Source organism: Juglans microcarpa x Juglans regia, chromosome 7D (genome assembly GCF_004785595.1).
Source record: "Juglans microcarpa x Juglans regia isolate MS1-56 chromosome 7D, Jm3101_v1.0, whole genome shotgun sequence".
Classification (NCBI taxonomy): Eukaryota; Viridiplantae; Streptophyta; class Magnoliopsida; order Fagales; family Juglandaceae; genus Juglans; species Juglans microcarpa x Juglans regia.
The window spans coordinates 18,844,131-18,866,983 of record NC_054606.1 but is presented as its reverse complement, the minus strand read 5'-3'; the positions used below and the strand labels follow the sequence as shown (position 1 = coordinate 18,866,983).

Sequence of the window (22,853 nt, the reverse complement as noted above, 5' to 3'; positions counted from 1 at the left end):
ATTGGGTCGGGTGAGGTCAAATCCTTCTGTTAATGGTTTATGGATGTTGATTTCCACCTTTATTCAGAGATATCGTCTGATAGTGACTCCAAAAATGGATGCAAAGTCTACTTCTAGAAGATTACCAATGACTTGACCCATTTTTGTTGCATTTGCTTTGGTCAGCATCTCAGGTGGTAACTCGTGGACTTGAATCCAGAAAATTGACATGTGAAGGGGTATATCATGGATGCTTAACCCTGGGGGCCACTGCCTTAGAACTATATGAAAGCCCTTGAAGTTCCAAGGTCTATTTTCCAGCACTCTATTTTTTTCCTAAAGAGAGGCAAAAGTGAAAAGATAGGTATTTTCCCCTATATCTTCAATAGAAAGATGTGGTGCGAAACTACAGCTAGCTCTGATGGTTGCATGGAACGTTTGTCTGTTGAGTGCGTTCATGGAAATAATCTTACCAACTAGTGACAGTTTAGAGAAATTTTTCGCTACGTCTGGTTCAGGTTCCAAATTTAGGTCATTCCATGAAAGAGCTTCTGCCTGAGTGATGAGTTTTTCTAGCTTTGAATTTGAGGGATTCATAATGAGAAGTTTGTGCTTGTTGAGAGGAAAAGGAAAAGATTTAGGAAGAAAGGCTAATTCTACTGAGAGTAGGGAATTCTCTACTAGAGGGAAGGGAGAGAATGGAATTGCTCATCTGAGAGAAAGAGAGAGAGCTGGCTTTTGGCTGAGTATTGTTTTACATTTGCTAATAGGTTTTTAATATTTCAAGTATAAAATGTGAATTGCGATGAATCATTTTTAGTTTTTAGTGAGGGAATCCCAAAACCTGAGCTTTTGTAAAGGTCCTACTCTTTTATTTACCTCTTATTTTCTAGAAGGATAAAAATTCTAAATATGTGAAAAGAAATGAGGCACAAAAATTGGAAGGAAAATGGTCAAGAAATTGCTGTACATGCAAATGAGAAAAAAAAATGTGAATGAAGTGCATTCTAATGACTCTGTAATTAAAAAAAATGTTTAAGAAATTTAAAACATGTTTGGAAAAAATACAAAAAAAGTATAAGTATTTATATACAATTGGCAGAAGTGTTCGATGGATTTCATCTCTGGCTCTGGCATAGCCAAAAGCCTAAAATTTGTTTTATTGGAATACATGTTATGCATTCTACCATTTTTTTTTTTAAAACAGAAAATGATACTATGCATTTTTACATATAATATTTTTAGTGTATGTGAGAATAATAGATACCATTTAAATTAAAGAAAATATGTGAAAGGATTCTGATTATAAAAAAAAAAACCTAAGCCTAATCCGTATGGAAGCCCAATTCAAAGAAACAAAACCCGGCCCGGTTTTAATTTTTTTTTTTAAGTTTTTCAAAGATTTCTAGACACAAGGAGCGAGAGGCCATAAACTGAATCCCAATGACCCAAGCCTAACAATCAGCACCTATGTGGAGGTTCATATTTGAGTCAGACTTACTAAGACCCAGTTTCAAATCCGTTTTAATAATTGCAACCCACAGATGTTTTTAGATTTTGTTAAAAAAAATATTTTAAAATCTTATCCGAATTCCGAAATGGGATGAGGGCAGCCCGGCCAAGTTTCTCAGCTAATGAAAAGAAAAAAATTTAATTGTAAGTTAATCTGAATATTAATATATATATTTATTCGATATGATTAGTTATAAAGTAGATTTTATTAAAAATAATGTTGATTTGAATTTAAAATATGAAGGTAACAACATTAATACACAGATTGATACGTAAACTTACTTATATATAACAAAACTCAATGAAAAGTATTTTCCGTCATCGATCAATGTATGCCTCTCAGATCTACACTTAAATAAACATTTCACCCTTAGATTAAAATGGGACACGTGTAAGGCTAGGATCACATGAGAGAAATAAATTAATAAAGTGGGTCTCAGGTTTTATATCACTTTTTTTTTCTTTTTTTTTTTTTTCTGATGGTTTTATATCACTTGTTATTATGTTTAAATTTCTATATTATGCTCAATAAATATGATAGCATAAATCTTTTTTTTTAAAAGGGAAGGTGGGGGCGACCAATGTAGCACTACTCTCTGGGCGTGACCATAGGAGTCCCTTTCCGTTGTGGAATATTCGGTTTGTGACGTAGCTACTGTTCCAAGAACGAGCCTGTCACCATAACACTTTCAAAGTATCCAGTTAGTCCGAAATCCATCTCATGGTCTAAAGATTAGGCTTTACTACCACTAAATCATGATTTCGAAGTCAGAAATTCGAGTTAAAATATAAGTTTAAAAATATGTCTATCACTTTAGTACTCTCCACAAATTGTAATGAGTAATCACAATGGCACGGACCATTTTTTATAATTATTGTATAACTCTATTTTAAATTGAGGATAATTTTCTTTTATAAAATAGAGTTATAATACAGATAACTTTTTACCTATTTTTATATCTCTGATCTGTTTTAAATGGATGGCAATTTATAAAACATAGTTATAAACTTATAATACAGACCATTTTATTACAATTGTTTTTTTATAATTCTGTTTTAAATGGATGATATTTTTATAAAATAAAGTTATAATATAGAGTTGTAAAAAATGTTGTATTTTTATCATTTTTTTTTAAAAAATACCTTTCATTTATATCTTTGTCATGTTAAGCTTTTCTTTTTGTAAGAAAAGAAAAAAAAATTAAAAATTCCTAATAAATGTGATATTCAACTCTTAATTAAAAATTCCCAAACTCAATCAAACATAGTTACAAAGTCGTTATTTTATAAAAATCTCATCCATTTAAAAAAAAAAACTGCAAATTAAAATAAATGCAGAAAGGATGTGTCTGCTCAGTGCTCATGTTCATGCTCCTCGTGATCGTATTTACATAGAGTTTCTATTCTATTATTATTTATTTATTATTTAAGTACATTTCAATTTTTTTTTAATTTTTTAAAATATTTTTTTAACATTCTTAATCATTAAAAAAATTAAAAAAATATATAACTTTATTAATATTTATTTTTTTAATTATTAAGTAAAATTAAAAATTAAAAAAAAATCAAATACAAAAATTAATAGAATAATGGACAGAAATTGGATAACAACTCTATCATTATTCTTATCCATATGGCTCTGCTCTCCTGTCGAGACTCTCCAAAACACATTATGCAGATCTAGAGGGGCAGTTGTATTTCTTAAAAAAACATCACAGTTTACGGTTACACATTTATTACCTGTACCAAACCAGCCACCATTGTACGTAATGATCGTCGTCCTCCATTAGAGAAACATACAGCTTTTGTCTATTTTTCTCTCAACGAGCAAACCCTAGCCTTCAAAGGATTAACCATGGCTGCTGCTCCTGCAGCTTCTTCTTCGTCTTCATTGCTCTGCTTCCTCTCTCTCCTCCTCCTATTTTCCATCATTTCTTCCACCACCACCAGTGTCCAAGTCTCACATTTCCACGAAACCCCACCTCCACTTCCTTACCAAAATCTCAACTTCTTAGCCTCCTCCTCCCTATCCAGAGCCCACCACCTCAAAGATCCCCGAACCAACCCTCCCACGACCACCACCACCGCATCCCCCCTCTTCTCCCATAGCTATGGAGCTTACTCCATTTCTCTCAGCTTTGGTACCCCTCCCCAAACCCTCTATTTCGTCTTCGACACCGGCAGCGACTTCACTTGGTTCCCCTGTACTCACCGCTACCTCTGCAAACATTGCTCCTTCTCCTCCACCAGAAGCTCGCCATTATCTTTCATTCCCAAGCTCTCCTCGTCTTCCAAGATCCTAGGCTGCCTTAACCCCAAGTGCTCTTGGATTCACCGCTCAAACTTCCAATGCAAAGACTGCAAACCCAGCTCCAAAAACTGCACCCAGATCTGCCCTCCCTATCTCATCCTCTACGGCTCCGGCACCACCGGAGGTATCTCTCTCTCCGAAACTCTCAACCTACCCAACCGAACCTTACATGACTTCCTCGTTGGTTGCTCCGTTTTCTCTTCCGAACAACCCGCCGGCATTGCCGGGTTCGGCCGCGGTCCACCATCGTTTCCAAGTCAACTGGGTCTCAAGAAATTTTCTTACTGCCTTCTCTCTCACCGTTTCGACGACACCACCAAAAGCAGCTCCCTCGTGCTCGACACCGACCCAGACTCCGGAAAGGTCCAAGGTTTAAGCTACACCCCATTCGTAAAAAATCCACAAGTCTCTCAACACCCCGCATTGTCGGTTTACTACTACTTGGCCCTCCGGCAAATCAGCGTCGGAGGGCGGCGAGTGAAGATTCCGTACAAGTACCTCACTCCGCAACCTGGTGGCAATGGTGGAACCATCGTCGACTCTGGGACCACCTTCACGTACATGTCACGTGACGTCTTCGAGCTCGTGGCGGCCGAGTTCGAGAGGCAGCTGCAGGAGATCAAGTACGAGAGGGCTGTAGGAGCAGAAGCTCGGACAGGTCTGAGGCCGTGTATGAATGTTCCCCACGGGATATTGGATGGGGTGTCGTTGCCGGAGCTGAGGTTTCACTTCAAGGGTGGGGCCGAGATGGTGTTGCCGCTGGATAATTATTTTGCGTTTGTGAGGGACGACGGCGGCGGGGCATCGGCGCTATGCTTGACGGTAGTGACGCAAGGTGTTGCCGGTGAAAGACAATTGTCGGGGGGGCCCTCCATAATCTTGGGTAATTTCCAGATGCAGAATTTTTACGTGGAGTATGATCTGGCGAAGGACAGGTTTGGGTTCCGGCGACAGTCGTGCAATTAGCCAATTGGTTACCAGAATGTTACAAGGAGATCGATATTGGAATAATTTGACTCAAAGTCAATGACCCATTTTAATTGAGTTTATTATTTAATAATAAGTGTTGAATTTATTTGACTCAAAAGTAGTTTTTTCCTTTTAATAATAGAGAAATGCTTTTGCCATTTAGGATTGTTACAGCAGATTTTTTAAAGAGTATTTCTGTAACTGTGTATATATTACATGACTGCTTCTAGTCTTTTAATTTTTTTTTGGTGCAAAAAGCACCAAACCTTTTCCTCTTTCTCTTCCTCTGTCTCTCGTCAAATCTCTTTCATCCATCATCGACTCTCTCTCTCGTCTTGATTAGGGGTGGGCAATAGGGCCCCGCCCCCGTTGCCTTGCTCCGCTTCTGCTCCGCCTCCGCATGACGAGGTGGGCAACCCCGCTCTACCCATGCGGGAGCGGGCCCCCCACCCCGCATCTAGGGTTCCTAACAGGGGCGGGTGGCGGGAGGGCCCAACCCCACCCCCGCTTATATTTAATATATATATATATAAACATAAACATATATTTATATTTTACAAATTGTTTATATATAAATATATATTACAATTTGTTAGACTTGTTCACAAAATATGCACTGGCAAATTTAAAAATTACATAGTTTAAAAATTAATACATTACAATTTACACAAAATATATACTAGCAAATTTAAAAATTACATAGTTTTTAAATTATAGTCATATTTACAAAATTTAAATTTATAATTTGGATCTAAAAATATATTTTTCGGGGCGGGGGACAGGGGTGAAAACCCCACCCCCCGCCCTGCATGCGGAGAAGGGGTGCCCCCGCCCCGTAGGGGGCGAGTAGCACCCATAGTCTCGGTCTCTCTCTCATCGCCTCTCTCTCATCTCGGTCTCTCTCTCTTTCATCTCGGACTTTCTTTCATCTCGGACTCTCTCTCATCTCTGCTCTCTCTCTCATCAGCTATATCTCTCTCATCAGTAACTCTCTCTCTCATCTCAGCTCTCAGTGGCTACTCCCGTTTCAACACTTAATGTGTGCAATTTGGATGCAGCAAACAGTGGCTGCTCCCAAGACTTTTTCTTTTTAGAAAAATCTAATATATTATATGAAATTTTTATTTGTAATTTTTGTATTTCTAATTCCTTTTAATATTTCAATAAAGTATATTTTATTTAAAATGTATGAAATCTCTTGTACTTGATTTTCAAGATAAAAATAAATTAGTCAGAGATGCTATTCATCATCTCACACCACACACTTTATATATTTTAAATTATTTTTTATTATTTTTATTTTATTTTATTCTTATTAAACTAATTGAATTGTTCTACTTATTATCATAAACCATATACTTGTTATAAGAAAAATAAAATAAAATAAGTGAAGTGTGGTGTATGAGGATGATAAATAGAATTATTCAAATCTTAAAGTATTTTATCAATTTTCAATAAAATCTACTTTCTGACCAATCATATTGAATGGATAAGCGTATTAGTGCGCATAATCGCTTACAATTAGATTTTTCCTTTATCAATACATTCAATATTTCCTTTTAAAAAAATACTTATTAAAAACAAAAGTAACTCCACCAAGGCAAAGACTTGGCCTGGTTTGATTTGGTAGACGATCTCATCTCATTTAATTATTATAATTTTTTTAAATTTTTATATAAAATATAATAAATAATTTAATTTTTTAAATCTTAAGATAAAAATAAAATTAAAAATTATATTTTAATAATATTTTATTCAACTTTTAATTTTTATTCCATCTCCGGTATAATCAAATCAGGCCTGTTTTTATTAGGATATATCCATAATATCACTTTCTACTACCGCTCTAAAAATAGGCGTGAGATGTGATGTCGAGTGCTCTAAAGTATTTGAATATCTTTTCCCCAACATTAATTAATTTTATATTAATTAATAGCTCACTCTGTTTAATAAAATTTGGATACTAATTAATTTTGTATAATAACTTTCATATTACTTATAAATTCCACTGCCACATGTATTTTATATACAATTAAGAATAAATAAATTATGCAATATTTTTTAGAAGGGAAATCTTCAGCCACTTACAAAATAAATCTATAAATTGATGTGGTTTGATATAGTAGGTTAGATTATAAAAATATTTTATTATAAAATAACTCTATCATACATATCAAGACACGTCAATTTATAAATTAAGATTTTCTAGTAAAAGAAGATTATATATTTTAATTAGACTTTGCATCACTGAAATTAAAATCATGATTCTGCTCATTTACTAGAGATAAACTTCCAACCAAAACATAGAGAGAGAGGAAAAAATCATATCCGAAGAAAACAACCTCAAAGTATCAAAGCTCATAAAGAGTGATCCAATGCAATGGTACGAGAACAAACTCATAATGAGCGATCCAAAATTCTCAACATGCAGCCCTTTAATTGGATTAACTAAAGTTAAAATATATTTTTAATGAATATAAGATGAATTTAACTTTTAGCTATTCTGTTTACATAAGTCTCCATATTGGAATAGTCATTTTTTCATTATATGACAATAAAATAATAAAAGATGAATTTAGCTTTGACTATTCACATTAAATCTCTACATTAGATTATCCATTTATTCATGAGTAATTAATAATTTCAAAAATATTTAATTTTTTTTAATTATGAAATTATTTATTTTATCATATTTTACTATTTATAATATTATATATTAATTAGTAATTATATTCTAATTAAATTGTGGATTAAAAATAGAAACTAGAGAGACATTAATGGAGACCTCAAGAGAGAGAAACAAATGATATAAAATGGATTTAATGAATAAATAGTGTCTTTCAAATTTAGAAATTACTTTAGAAGTTACTGTAGTTATATTCCAAATATTTGGAATATAGCTATTCCAATATGATACATTTTATGATTCAATAGCTAAATTCTTATTGGATTTAGCTTTTAGCTAATCCAATGAGAGTGCTCTAAGAAATAGGCCTATGCAAATTAAGCGCATAGTCCGATCCGTTTGTAAGACCCGATCCGCCCACCCGAATAAAGTTGGATTGAATTTAACTTGCGGGTTTGACATCATCCAACCAAACACTTGCCGGGTGGAATTGTAGCGCGAGCTTTCTAAAACCTTCGTTCCTTCTCCAGCAAGGGCAATAGACACCCTAGCTCTCTCACTTAAGAAGCTTTCGGTCTCACCATCTCACTCTCACTCTCACTCTCTCTCCCCTCAACCGCCCCTCCAAGATTGCCTTCTTTTTCCTCACTCATACTAACCTCCCTCTGTTATGAATCTCTTGCTTAATGTAACAGAGAAAATACACAATAATAGAAACAAGAGCATTCCGATGGAGATAGACCCATAAGATTCATATGCTTGTGACTGTATAGAGGGTATTCGAGGTACCTAGTCCTCCAGAAAACACGAAGGATAATCAGAATTTCAGAATATTTTTCCCTTCTCACCTCACCCCCTTTTACAATTGAGTCAGCACCTTGCTGCGTAACAACCTCAACAGAAAGGAACACTTGATAAAATGACTCAAGAAGAAAACATATGAAAAGGACAGGCAATGTGAACTGCAATTCTTAGCACAAATCACACAACTTTGTTTCTCCAAAACGAACAACTTCAATAACAAAAAAGTTATAATTTTGTGTCCCCTAAAGTCTCTCTAGGAAATCCATTTTTTAGCAAGCCTTGAGTAGGGGTGAGCACCGACTGATCCGATTAGTGTTTAGGACCGACCCGACCCGACCCGGCTTCCAGGACTAGAAAGACGGCCTGACTCGACCCGACCCGCGTTTGATGAGTAGTTCACGAGCGTCGATTATAATTTTAACCAAGTGAAATTATTTGCCATTCTGTACAAGACAAATGCAGAGAGAAAGCGAGAGTGAGAGGAGGAAATCGAAGCGAAACCGTAACCGTTGAGTCATCGCTGCAGCTGCGTTCTTGGAGTGGGAGAGCTCGCCATGGCTGCAGCTGCGTTCCTGGAGTCATCGCTGCGTGGATCCTGCTGGCTCTAGCCGTGGCACTCGCGGGTGACGGTGACACTGGTGGCCCCGCAATTAAAGGGGTTCTCTTCTCATGTGATGCGTTGTCGCGTTCTTGTTGGTTTTCATCGGACCCGTGATGAAATGGGCATTTTTTGCAGAGCCTTCGATATGGGTTTTAGGGGGATTCCTGGATGGTGCTTGGACCGAGCTCCTCACGGTTGATGCAAGCAAGCTCTGCTTTTCTTCTTCAATTTAATCGTTCATTTGTTCATGTAGTTTATCAAGTTTGGTTTTTTTTTCCGTGATGAAATGCTCTGTTTTGTTCTTTTTGTTTTTCCAAATCGGCATAAAACTGAGGAATTTCCTTGTGGTTGAACAATGGATCAACAATCTGTATAATATGCTCCAACTCATGCTTTAAATCGACTGCAAGTGGTGATGATGACAGAGAGAAATGGGGAGGGCTGGCAGCTAGGGTTTGAGATCAATTGTGAAAACGTGTAGTCGGTTTCAGCGGGTTCGACCCGCAATCTAATTCAAATCACGGGTCTTACGGACGGACCAGGTTACTTACTTTTTTGCACAGCCCTAGCCTTGAGTGAATTCGAGAGAGCAAGCATCCTAGGTAAAATTTAGCTACCTTAGTTTGTGTTCAATTCAGTCCACGCTTTTACCTTAGAATATTTCATTAATTATGGTCAAGTTTTCAATGTATGAAATCTTTCTTCAGGGATAGGAAGAAAACCACCCCAGTCTCTATAATCTTGCAGTGCTATTAAATTTTGTGATATTTTTGCCTTCAAAGTTGGGAAATTTTTGTTGAAATCCCTGCCATTGTTGACTGCAGAGACAAGACTGCTTGCTCAACCTTCAGCACTCAGCGCTCAGCGCCTAGCGCCCAACAGCTACCCATTGAATGCAAATAAATGCATTCATACGTGAGGCGAGGCGCCTATAAATTGAAGCTCCATGCGAGAGCTTCAGATACACCCAAAAAGAAGAGAAGAGAGAGAGTCTAGAGAGCTCTGAGAGAAAATAAGAGAGTTGAGTTGAGCTGAGTGGAGTGTGATCCTCCTCATCTGTAATATTTTCTTGTGTTCCACTATTTAAATTAGTGAAGCTCTTTTCTGTGGATGTAGGTAGTTGTCGAACCACGTTAAATTCTTGGTGTCATTGAGTGCATGAGTGTACTCTTTTATTACCGTTTTTACCCCTTCCACTGTGTTGATTTCCCCGACAATTTTTGCCTTCAAAGAGCCACCTTTATTAATTGCCTCTTTATCTTTTTGATAGTCTTTGTCTGCTTCTTTTTCAAATATTTAATCAGTAGTCTTATTTTATTGAGAATGTGTAGACTGAAACCTGACTTTAGAGTATTGGCATTGGTTTCACCACAGCCATCTTCAAAATTTGATAAAAGTATATATTTTCTATAATTTCAAAACCTCTCTATCCATAACTCTATATTGGATTATTCATTAGATTCATCAAAATAATAATATGATATTATTTTTTAATAATAATATTTTTAATTTTTTTTTCATATTTTGCAATTATACTATTCAAAGAAAGTCAAACGATTAATAATCAAAGATTAAAAAGAGAACAATTCTAGACATAAGTCTCACACTCCTGCACATCACTTAAAAATATGTGATTTTACTCTTTTATAGTGGTGTACAGAGTATAAGGCTCCTGTGTAGCATGACTCTTAAAGGGAAGGCATCCCAGATAGCATCGACAACTTTTTTACTGGCCTGGAATTAGATTGGAGCATCGGATTTTTTAGCTAATAATATTATATTATATTGTTATAACAAATAAAAATTATTATAGCTTTAACCCTATAGCATTAACCCTATACGAATTAATTGGGTTATTATTTAAAGAACAAACTATTATATTAATGTATACCATTTATGTAAGAAAGAAGTTGATTTTAGTTTTTATAATAAAATATTATTTTGATTGTAATATGTATGTCAATACATTTTATTTGTTACCTTTTAATTACTAATGTTTTTTATTATGTGATTAAGTGGATGATGAGCATGTGACACGATTTGGTCTCTTGAAGCTAATAAGGCAGAGTTAATAAGCACGTGCGAAGCCCGTGACTTGAATGAGGAGTTAATGTGTTGAGCCGTTAGATTTCTACATGTGGTTGCATCTGTTGTACCATATATATTCATCCTTATACGTTGTAACCCTAACACAGACTCATGTTGTACATATCAGTTGAAAAGAGGGGTAGAGAGAACAGAGAACAGAGAGGGGGGCGAAACTAGGGTTTCAAGGGTTTGTTCTTAGAGAGAAGAAATCTGTGCGATTTCTTATGGTTTCTATGAGGACTTTGTAACTCTAAGTTACTGAGGCTTCTCTGTGAAGTATTGATTATCAATAAAGATCTCTGAGGCCCATTCCTACTGTGGACGTAGACCAATAGGGTCGAACCACGTATATCGGTGCGTTCTTTCCTTTATAGTTTATATTTTCTTGATTTCTTTGATAACTATTTATGTTCTTGTTGATTTGTGCTTCATATTGTTCTATACTGTTCGATATTTGTAATCTGGTCATATCTTATAATAATGTTGTTTCTCTAGTTGTGGTTGGTATCAGACTGCGATCCTTGTTATTCTTGAGTTTCTGTTTGGGTGATAACTGAAAGGTTTTTATAACAATAAAATAGAAATGTTTTATCACAAGAAAAACTGAAGGTTTTATAACAATAAAACAGAACGTATTATAACAATTGGTATCTAGAGCCTAGGTTCATGGGGACCATGAGGTTTGATATAGTGAAGTTTACTAAGGATAATGACTTTGGCTTATGGAGAATCAAGATGAGGGCACTACTAGTCCAACATGGACTGCAGGATGCCCGCCTTGGTGAGAAACAAAATGGCTCTTCCTCGAAAGAGGAAGAAAAAGGGGCTGTCCATAAGGACACCCTCTAGAAGGCCCATAGTGCCCTAATTCTCTCTCTTGGGGATAAAATCCTGAGAGAGGTGGCTAGTGAAGACATTGCTGCGGGTATATGGCTAAAATTAGAGAACTTGTACATGACCAAATCCTTAGCAAACAGACTACACAAGAAAATCAAACTGTATACTTTCAAGATGACCCCTGGGACTCCAATAGGGCAGCACCTTGATGAGTTCAACAAAATTATACTAGACCTAGCTAATATAAATATTAAGGTGGAGGATGAGGATCAGACCATCCTCTTGATGAGTTCTTCGGACTCATCATACCTAAGTCTAAAAGAAACCGTGATGTATGATAGAGATTCCTTGACACTTGATGAAGTACAATCTGTACTTCATACTAGGGAACTACAAAACAGAGGAGATACCAAACAAAATCATGGAGAAGGCTTGTCTGTTTGGGGTAGAACAAAAAAGAGAGAGAAGAGGGGCAAGAATGAAAACAAGAAATTCAGGTCTAAGTTAAAGGGAAAACAATTTAAATGTTTTCACTGTCAAAAGGAATGACACTTTAAGAAAGATTGCCTTGATAGGAAGACAAACCTTGAGAATAAGACTAAAGAGACAGGGGTTGCTTTTGTAGTTTTAGAGGGGTATGAGAGTGCTGAGGTACTTACAGTGAGTGAGGTTGATTCAAAAACAGAGTGGATAATGGACTCTGGTTGCTCTTTTCATATGTGTCTAATTAGAGATTGGTTTGAGACATTCTCTGAGTTAGATGGAGGACATGTAATTCTAGGAAACAATAAGTCCTGCAAAGTCATGGGAATAGGGTCAGTTAGACTTAAAATGCATGATGAGATTGAAAAAGTTTTGAGGGAGGTCAGGTTCATATCTAAATTAAAGAGAAATTTAATTTCTCTTGGTATGCTTGATTTGGCAGGCTACACCTTCAAATCTGAGGCAAGGGTTCTTAGAGTTTCTACAGGCTCCTTAGTTATTATGAAAGGGGTAACTAAAAATGGGTTGTATGCACTACTTGGGAAAACAGTAGTTGGGGAAACATTCCTAACTCAGAACATAGTAGAGAATAAAGCTGTGTTATGGCATATGAGGCTTGAGCATGTAAGTCAAAGGTGTTTTCTAGAACGACAAAAACAAGGGCTGCTGAGTGACCAAAGCCTAGGGAACTTACATTTCCGTGAAGATTGTATCTATGGAAAGGCAAATAGGGTTATTTTAAACCAGCAACTCACAACACTAAACAAACACTAGATTATGTTCATTCTGACCTATGGGGACTTGCAAGAATGAATTAACATAGTTGAGGAAGTTATTTTCTCTCCTTAGTGGATGATTACTCTAGGAAGGTCTGGATTTACATCCTTAAAAACAAGAGTGACACCTTTGAAAAATTCAAGTTGTGGAAGGCTCTAGTGGAAAACCAAGTAGGTAGAAAACTCAAGACCCTAAGGACTGACAATGGTCTAGAGTTTTTGCCCAATGAGTTTAATATGTGCTGTAAAAAAGAAGGAATTCTTAGGCATAAGATAGTGAGAAAAACCACTTAATAGAATGGCTTAGCTGAAAGGATGAACAAGACCATCTTAGAAAGGGTAAGGTGTATGTTGTCAAATTCAGGGCTGCCCAAAACCTTCTGGGCAGAAGTTGCCACTACTGTTGTTCATCTTATAAATAAATGTCCATCATCTGCTATAGGGTTTAAAACTCCACATGAGTTATGGTCTGGGAAACCTCCCAGTTATGACTACCTAAGAGTTTTTGGGTGTGTTGTCTATGCACACTAAAAAACTGACAAGCTGGAACCTATGGCACTCAAGTATATTTTTATAGGGTATCCTAAAGGAGTAAAGGGTTACAAACTTTGGGTAGATGTGGAAGATATAAGTGCATTGTGAGCAGGGATGTGACCTTTAATGAGTCACAAATGGCTCGGGTACAAGAAGAAAAGGTAGACAAAAAAATTGACATTGACAAGTCCCTAAGGGGATCTCAGATTGAGGTGGAGCAAGTTAATGCCCAATTTGAACATGAAATTGAGGAAAGTAGGAGAATACTCAGGGGACACAGATCCAGGTGGAGCTAACTCATATAAGCTAGTTAGAGATAGTCAAAAGAGAGTTATCAAACCACCTATAAGGTATGGGTAAGCATAACTCACAATGTTTTCTCTAACAGTAGCTGATGAGGTAGTTTACCAGGAACCAAAAACTTATAAAGAGGCAGTAACTATCAAGGATTCCTCTAAATGGATACTTGTCATGCATGAGAAAATGGAATCTCTTAATAAGAATAAGACTTGGGTTTTAGTGCCTAAACCTAAAGGGACTAAACTTGTTGGATCCAAGTGGATCTATATGGAAAAAGAAAGCATACCAGGGGTAGAAGGGACCAGGTATAAGGCTAGGTTTGTAGCCAAAAGATTTACACAAAGAGAAGGAATTGATTTTAATGAAATTTTCTCCCCTATGATTAAACATAGCTCAATTAGGTTACTGCTAGCTTATACAGCCTTTGAAAACTTGCATCTAGAACAATTAGATGTCAAAATTACTTTTCTACATGGAGAACTTGAAGACGAAATTTATATGCAGGCTCTTGAAGATTTTACTAATAAAATTAAAAATAATCAAGTGTGTCTTCTTAAAAAATCTTTGTATGGTCTTAAAGAATCACCTAGGTAGTGGTATAAAAGATTTGACACACATATGATTAATAACAATTTTAAAAGAAGCTGCTATGATAGTTGTGTTTATTACAAGGAAGAAAAGTGAATATTTGTTTATCTCTTATTGTATGTTGATGACATGCCGGTAGCTTGTAAAGACACTGAATTAATTGAACAAGTTAAATGCATGCTGAAATCAGAATTTAAAATGAAGGAACTGGGTCCTGCTAAGAAAATTTTAGGAATAGAAATTGAAAGGGATAGAGGTGTTGGAATGTTATACTTGTATCAAAGAAAGTACATTTATAAAATTCTCAATAGATTTGGTATGGAACATGTGAAACCTATGAATATACCCTTAGGACAGCATTTCAAACTGTCTATAGACCATGCTCCTAAAACAAACTCAGATATTAGTTTTATGCAACAAATCCCTTATGCTAGCATGGTGGGAAGTATAATGTATGCAATGATTTATTCTAGGCCTGATCTGACTTATGTAGTAAGTGTAGTTAGTAGATTTATAGGGAACCCAGGAAAACCTCATTGGCAGGCCATTAAATGGGTATTAAGATACCTTGCAGGTACTACCAATTTAGGTCTCAGTTTTGGGAACAAAGTGGAAAAAGGTTGTGAACTGACTGGTTTTGTAGACTCTGACTTTGTAGGGAGTGTAGACATTAGGAAGTTATTAACTGGTTATGTGTTTATTGCTTTTGGGGAAGCTATTAGCTGGAAATCACACTTACAATCTATGGTGGCTTTGTCCACCACAGAAGCTGAATATATAGCATTGACAGAAGCCATTAAAGAGGCCATATGGTTAAAAGGTATTGCAAGTGAGTTAAATATTTTTAATGGCAACATCACAATACACTGTGACAATCAAAGCACACTACATTTAGCTAAAAACCAAGTTTTTCATGAAAGGTCCAAACATATTGATGTAAGGCTTCACCTTGTTAGGAATGTTATAGAGTCTAAAGTAGTAGGTGTGGAAAAGGTCTCAACTGAGGATAACCCCTCAGATATGATGACCAAGTCTGTCCCTTGATCTAAGTTCAGACATAAGTTGGTATGGAGTCAAGAGTCTGTCCCCATTAGGGGACAATGCAGGAATGAACCAATGATGAAGATTAAATAAACAGTTGGCAAATAAATGTTTTGCCAAGGTGGAGAATTGTAATATGTATGTCAATACATTTTATTTGTTGCATTTTAATTACTAATGTGTTTTATTATGTGATTAAGTGGATGATGAGCATGTGGCACGATCTGGTCTCTTGAAGCTAATAAGGCAAAGTTAATAAGCACGTCAGAAGCCCGTGACTTGAATCTAAGGAGTTATGTGCTGAGTCATTGGATTTCTACACGTGGTGGCATCTATTGTACCATATATATTCATCCTTATACGTTGTAACCCTAACACAAACTCATTTTGTACATATCGACTAAAAAGAGAGCCAGAGAGAACAGAGAACAGAGAGGGGAGGCGAAACTAGGGTTTTTAGAGTTTGCTCTTAAAGAGAAGAAATCTATGCGATTTCTTGTGGTTTCTGTGAGAGCTTTGTAACTCTAAGTATACTGAGGCTTCTTTGTGAAGTATTGATTATCAATAAAGATCTTTGAGGCCCATTCCTGCCGTGGACGTAGACCATTAGGGTCGAACTACGTATATCGGTGTGTTCTTTGCTTTATTTCCTTTACAATTTACATTTTCTTGATTTCTTTGATAATTGTTTATGTTCTTGTTGATTTGTGCTTCATATCGTTCTATACTGTTCAATATTTGTAATCTGGTCATATCTTGTAATACTGTTGTTTCTCTGGTTGTGGTTGGTATCAAATTGCGATCCTTGTGATTCTTGAGTTTCTGTTTGGGTGATAACTGAAAGATTTTTATAATAATAAAATAGAAAGGTTTTATCACAAGAAAAACTGAAGATTTATAACAATAAAACATAATGTATTATAACATTTTGATGATGAAAAATACATCTTCAAATTTAAAGATATACTTAAAATTACTGTAACTCAAAATTTAAACTTTTATATTTTAACGAAGTTAATGTAGATAATTTTATCTATCTTTCTTCAAATTTTGAAAATGCACTTTGCATCTGAAGCCAGTGAGTATAAAGAGGTAGCACATTGGTTCATTTGTCAGTTTGTTGGCTGAATGGCAATTTTCATGAGGTTTTTTGGGGACTGAAAAAGCATGCATTTTGATTCATTTGTCATTGCCTGCAGGAACCCATCAAAGTCATCTTTAACCATTCTGAGAAAGTGTTTGACTGGTGGTAATATTTTGCGCCGGATATTGAATAAGCTCGGACCCGGCTCTGTGATAGCATCCCATTGGGTTTCCAAAATTACTTTTTCTCTATCATTTGAGAAAAAATTTAGGAAATAATTTTAAAACTTCCTTCCATCTAATTCTTATTTTAAGAAAAAGATTTAAGAAATGAATAAAAAATTATTATTCATTTTCTAAATATTTTTATCAATATTTTATTTATTTCAATTAAATTAATTCTTCTTTCAATCATATACACTTTCTCTCATATTCATATTTTTTATAATTTTAAATAATAGTTTTAAAAATAATTTAAATAACTACAAAAATATAAAAAAATATTAATTTTAAAAATATTAATAATAATTTAAATTTTTATTTAAAATATTCACTAGAGTAATAGTTTAAAACATAAGAAAAAAATATTGAGTAGTTAAATTTATAAATGAAAGTGAGAGAAAAAAATAATAAAAAAATTATTTTAATAGAATAGAAAATAAATAGAGAATGAGATGTAGAATATTTTTAAAAAATGAGTAAAATTTAAAAAAAAAATTTAAAAATATAATTTTTAACTAAATTATAAGAAATTTTATAGAACCAACGTGAATGCTCTGAGTGAGGCTGTCGAAATGTTCTTTTTTCTTTTCGTTCTTCTCTTTTTATTGAGATTTATGATGGATGCTGGATTCACAATCCTAACTTCATTATCCATTCCAGGAAGGTGATTCCAATTTTCTTCAGTTTCCTCGGAAAAATAAAAAAAATCTCTGCGGCAGCTACAAGATGATCTAGACTAACCATCCGAAAGCAGTGAAGCTTAACAATCAAATGAGATCTCAGAGCCAGTTCCTCACTCCCAAATGATCCCCAGTCTACAACATTATCTCCAGCAACTCTCGCGGCTACTCGTACGCCATGTCTCGTCCCAACATCAAAACCTCTCTGCAAAACTCGTTCTCTATCACGATCCTTCAGCGCAACTATCTTACATGGAAGTATCCCAGAAATTCTATGAAGCCATGAAAGCCTGTACGTACCTTAAGTCCACACCCATTGCCCAAAAGCTTCATGCTCAGCTCATCTCCACTGGTCTAGACTCCTCCATTTTCCTCCAGAACCATCTCTTGCACCTGTACTCCAATTGCAATTTGATCAACGACGCTTGTCGGGTTTTTAATAGTATCGAGAATCATAATGTTTTTAGTTGGAATACGATGATAACTGGTCTGGTGGAGTCGGGTCGGATGAGTGAAGCGGAGAAGCTATTCGGGGAAATGCCTGAAAGAGACTCTGTTTCTTGGACTGCGATGATGTCGGGCTATTTCCATAATAAACAACCGGAGAATACTGTAAATATGTTTTCTTTGATGGTACGAAATGGAAACTATGCTGATGACCCATTTCCCTCTACTTGTGCAATGAAGGCTTGCGGTAATCTTGGCTACACAAAGTTGGCTCTTCAATTGCACGGTCTTGTGGAGAAGTTTGATTTTGGAAGCGATGCATATATGGCTATTCAGAATTCAATAATGGATATGTATATCAAGTCTGGAAAAGTGAACTATGCTGAGAGAGTGTTTTTAAGGATCCCGAACCCGAGCTTGTTTTGTTGGAACAGTATGATCTACGGTTACTCTAAACTGTACGGGGTTGGAAGTGCTCTTCGTTTGTTTGACCAAATGCCTGAACGTGACTGTGTGTCTTGGAACACTATGATTTCGATCTTCTCTCAACATGGCTCTGGGGTTCAGAGCCTCAGTATGTTTGTTGAGATGTGGAATCAAGGTATTAGACCAAATTCCATGACGTATGCCAGCGTACTTAGTGCGTGCACAAGTATCTATGATCTGGAATGGGGGAGCCATTTGCATGCTCGGGTTATCCGCATGGAACCGACTCTCGATGCTTTTGTAGGTAGTGGTTTGGTTGATATGTATGCAAAATGTGGATGCTTGGAGTTTGCAAAGCGGGTATTTGATGGCTTAACGGAACAGAATGCGGTTTCTTGGACTTCTTTAATCAGTGGATTTGCACTGTTTGGGCTTGAAGAAGAAGCTTTGCTACTCTTTAATCAAATGAGAGAGGCTTCTGTTGCGTTGGATGAATTTACTTTTGCAACAATTCTTGGCGTTTGTTCAGCTCAGAAGGATGCTTCAATCGGGGAACAGCTACATGGATGTACAATCAAGAGTGGAATGGATTCCTCCGTTGCTGTAGGAAATGCTGTTGTTACGATGTATGCTAAGTGTGGAAATGCTCAGAAAGCAAACCGTGTATTTGAATTGATGCCAACTAAAGACATAATATCATGGACAGCGATGATCACAGTATTCTCTCAGGTGGGAAATATTGAAAAAGCTCAAAATTATTTTGACAAAATGCCGGAGCGGAATGTCATTACATGGAATACAATGTTAGGCACATATACTCAACATGGCTTTTGGGAAGAAGGTCTCAAATTGTATACTGTGATGAGAAGGCAAGGTGTTAAGCCTGATTGGATCACTTTTGCAACTTCAATTAGCGCCTGTGCTGATTTAGCAACACTAAAACTTGGGATTCAAATTGTAACTCAAGCCAAAAAATCAGGCTTTGGTTCTAATGTTTCAGTTGCAAATAGCGTTGTTACCATGTATTCAAGATGTGGACGAATTGAAGAAGCACACAAAATTTTTGATTTCATACACGGGAAAAATTTGATTTCTTGGAATGCTATAATGGCAGGATATGCACAAAACGGTCAAGGTAGGAAAGTAATAGAGATTTTTGAGAATATGTTGAAAATGAAATGCTCACCTGATCATATAAGCTACGTATCTGTTCTATCAGGTTGTAGCCATTCAGGGCTTGTAATAGAAGGAAAGCATTACTTTTATTCCATGACTGAAGATTTTGGCATCTCTCCAACATCTGAGCATTTTGCTTGTATGGTGGATCTGCTTGGTCGGGCTGGACTACTGGAGGAGGCCAAGAATTTGATTGATGGAATGCCTTTTAAGCCCAATGTTGCTATTTGGGGGGCTCTGCTCGGTGCCTGTCGTACACATCAAGACTCAAAATTGGCAGAATATGCAGTGAAGAACTTACTTGAGTTAAATGCGGACGATTCTGGAAGTTACATCCTTCTAGCAAACACATATACAGATTGTGGAAAATTAGACGGACTTGCAGATGTGAGAAAACTGATGAGAGAGAAAGGAATCCGAAAAAATCCTGGTTGTAGCTGGATAGAGGTTGAAAATAGGGTACACGTGTTCACTGTTGATGACACTAATCACCCACAAATCAAGGACATTTACAGAATGTTGGAGGTGATCATGAAGAAGATAGAAGATATTGGAAGCTACACTAATGCAATTACTTCTCTTCGTTCTCAGGGTTACCACAGTGAAAAGCTTGCTGTGGCTTTTGGTTTGATTAGCTTGCCTGCTTGGATGCCTATCCATGTAATGAAGAATCTTCGAGTGTGCAATGATTGCCACTTGGTAATAAAGCTGATTTCTCTTGTTACCTCAAGGGAGCTTATAGTGCGCGATGCATACCGATTTCATCATTTCAAGTATGGGTTTTGCACTTGTGGAGATTACTGGTGATCTAAAGGTATAGAAATTTATTAGTCATAGATAGTGACTTCTTTTCCTAAACCTGTCCTGTATGTTCTCATGTTGCGTATAGAAAAGGAAGTATCCTTAACTTCGGGATTAATCGGGACTTTGTTCTTGGACACCCGGTGCCAATCAAAAAAAGAAAGAAAGGGAAGTATCCTTAACTGATACATGGGAGTACTTAAGTAAAAGATTTGGCTTGCCAATCAGGTGGCTGATCTCAAAGTCGTTGTATCAATTGGAACTTGATACAACTCATAACTTATTGAGAAATCAAAAAAGATTTATTACAATAGTAACAAATTGATTGTTTCTATGGAACATTTAATTTGAAATAAAAGGGTCCTACTGATTGTTAAGCCAAAAACTGGTTACTGCTAAATTAGTTCTACTTTACAAAATTAACTGTTGTCTGGCATCTGATAATTCCATGATTCATTACTTTGTTGAGTAGGCAATTCTTGAAGCTCTGAGTCATCATTCATGTTGTACGATTGGTTATCAGGTTTTCTGCAGATTCATCTAATAGTAAATAGGAATAATTTGACATTCAAGCACAACAATGTTTAAATTCAATTGTTTTGCGTCGCTAAACTCAAATTGTAGGAGGTGGTAGACTTTTTCAGAGTGCTGAATTGGCATCCACCATCAGGCATTGGGATTTTGATTCAGGCTGACAAACTGATAATCTCTTGCTGTAGTTTTATGCACATTTGAAGTGCTAATAAAAATATGGATCTGGCATTGCTCTGTTCTGAAAGGGTCATCTTGTAATACAAGCCCGTTGCGCATGCAAAGCTCTCAGTTTGGTTTACTCTTTACCGCAACTAGTTTCCATGTCTTCCTTGTGTTGCATATTCTTCTTATCTTTGGGAAGTGCTGGTTATAGAACTGGTGAAGTTCATTCACTTATTTATCCATGAAAATTTATTTATATATATACATATATTTATCCATGAAAATGTATAGGTCTATATTTATATGTAATATTTGTTATTATGTCATATTTGATTGTATCAGCATTTTAAGGTTACAGTTGCATAGATTATGATGGAGTAACTTAGAGGAGGGAAACATAAGACGGTACAACTCACCTGGTATACATTTAAGTATTTCTAGAACATCAACCCTCTTTCTATTCCTTCTCAGAATACAGTTTTCGCATCTCAACGAGGGCCCAGAATTCCTGAAGTTTGGCCAAAATATCCCCTAGATTTGATTTTTTGGAAAACATTTATTCGTCACAATTATGTTTCAGTTGATTTTATTTTATTTTTCGTGTTCTTGAAAGGTTTCTTTATATTTCTTTTCTTGTATCAACCCTTAGGTGTTGGCTCAAGAGGTAAGGGCCTTGGTCTTGGGGATATGCTTCCCTCAAGTCTAAGGTTGGAACCCTTTGGTGCAAACAAGTCCTAGGGGTCATGTCCCATCACTGGAAAACCGATGATTTACTTGATCCGTGTGATGGTGGAGCATATTACACTGGTCTGGCGTTCATTCAGGTAAAAGACATGTTGCATATGCACGGTCTCTGGAGTTCCTTGTCATTAAACAAATATTCTTTTCGTGCATCTTTTGATTATTACAAGGAGTAAATCAGGGTTTATACATGTATTCTGATATTTTATCTTAACTTCCATCTATTTCAGGTTTGTTGATGTTTTGTTTAGAGAAGAAAGTTGAGCCTAATATTGAAGGTTTTCTCATGCTTAAATCTTTTCAGGCAGGGTTCATTAGTTATCATTTCTGATCAGCAGCACACCTGTTCTCCTCTTGCAGCCAAACTATGCTCTGAATCTGATGCAAAATTGTAGATGAACATGAGAGCACAAGAGAGTGAGTGAGAGAAAATCTGCTGAAGTGGGAAGATTAAATAATCACCTTTATGCAGACAAGTACAGATTTCTCGCTAGCGCCGACAAATAGAAACACGCTGACCAGAGAAACTGATGGAGGAGGAATATCTGCTCAATCTTCATGAAGTTCTGGAGGAGACGGATGATGCTTCATTCAATCCAAATTGGATTGCTTTATATACTCCCCTTTTCATGAAAGAAATTTTCTTAAATACAAATTCTGAAAAGCTGCAAGGATGAAAAAAGAAAAATTATATTTGCAAGTTGGTGTGTCGTCCATATCGGCGCGGAGGTGGTCTGTCCTCCTTATCGACTTGCATGAAGGACTTTGGGAAAAAAAATCAGGGCGCTAACATGATTTACTCTGCTTAATTCTCTTGTAAGTTGTCACAATAAGTCATCAGTTATATTTTAATAGTAGGATGATCAACTCAACAAGAGACATCCTTATTTCTAAAAAGGTATGCTAACCTTGATTGTATCCTGTTGAAGTGTAAGAAACTCTTTCCGAAAGGTAAACCAAATGAAGGCAATTTGGTAAAACCCAGGTCATTTTTTTCTGCATTAGCAAATTTTATCCACTATTGCACATGTGATGTAAGACATTACTTAGTACACAAATAAACTATTTTGCAGTAATCATGCATTTAACTAGCACGGATCGATCTATGAATCGTGAACTTATTTAGAATCAA

The 22,853-nt window shown here is 36.1% G+C and overlaps 2 protein-coding genes across 8 annotated transcripts; both read left to right on the top strand.

The window, feature by feature from the left end:
• The first annotated feature begins 3,214 nt into the window (after window positions 1-3,214).
• Window positions 3,215-4,929, top strand: LOC121239958 (probable aspartyl protease At4g16563). Its single transcript, XM_041137372.1, has one exon. It carries the CDS (start codon window positions 3,347-3,349, stop codon window positions 4,766-4,768), a length of 1,422 nt encoding a protein of 473 aa, XP_040993306.1. The 5' UTR covers window positions 3,215-3,346; the 3' UTR covers window positions 4,769-4,929.
• An 11,625-nt stretch (window positions 4,930-16,554) lies between these two features.
• On the top strand, window positions 16,555-22,646 carry LOC121239753 (pentatricopeptide repeat-containing protein At2g13600-like). 7 transcript variants are annotated; one of them, XR_005935357.1, is made up of 6 exons: window positions 16,555-16,742; window positions 17,415-20,297; window positions 21,323-21,399; window positions 21,630-21,804; window positions 21,952-21,999; window positions 22,082-22,646. XR_005935357.1 is itself a non-coding variant. In XM_041137063.1 (2 exons), exon 2 carries the CDS (start codon window positions 17,558-17,560, stop codon window positions 20,288-20,290), a length of 2,733 nt encoding a protein of 910 aa, XP_040992997.1. In that variant the 5' UTR covers window positions 16,555-16,742; window positions 17,415-17,557; the 3' UTR covers window positions 20,291-20,435. The 7 variants fall into 7 exon arrangements, 1 of the variants encoding a protein (XP_040992997.1); XR_005935356.1 differs by lacking the exon at window positions 21,323-21,399; XR_005935359.1 differs by lacking the exon at window positions 21,630-21,804.
• The last annotated feature ends 207 nt before the right edge of the window (window positions 22,647-22,853 follow it).

Excerpts from the sequence above, each read along its gene's own strand:
- LOC121239958 (XM_041137372.1), top strand. The coding sequence starts at position 3,347 with ATGGCTGCTGCTCCTGCAGCTTCTTCTTCGTCTTCATTGCTCTGCTTC.
- LOC121239753 (XM_041137063.1), top strand. The coding sequence starts at position 17,558 with ATGATCCCCAGTCTACAACATTATCTCCAGCAACTCTCGCGGCTACTC.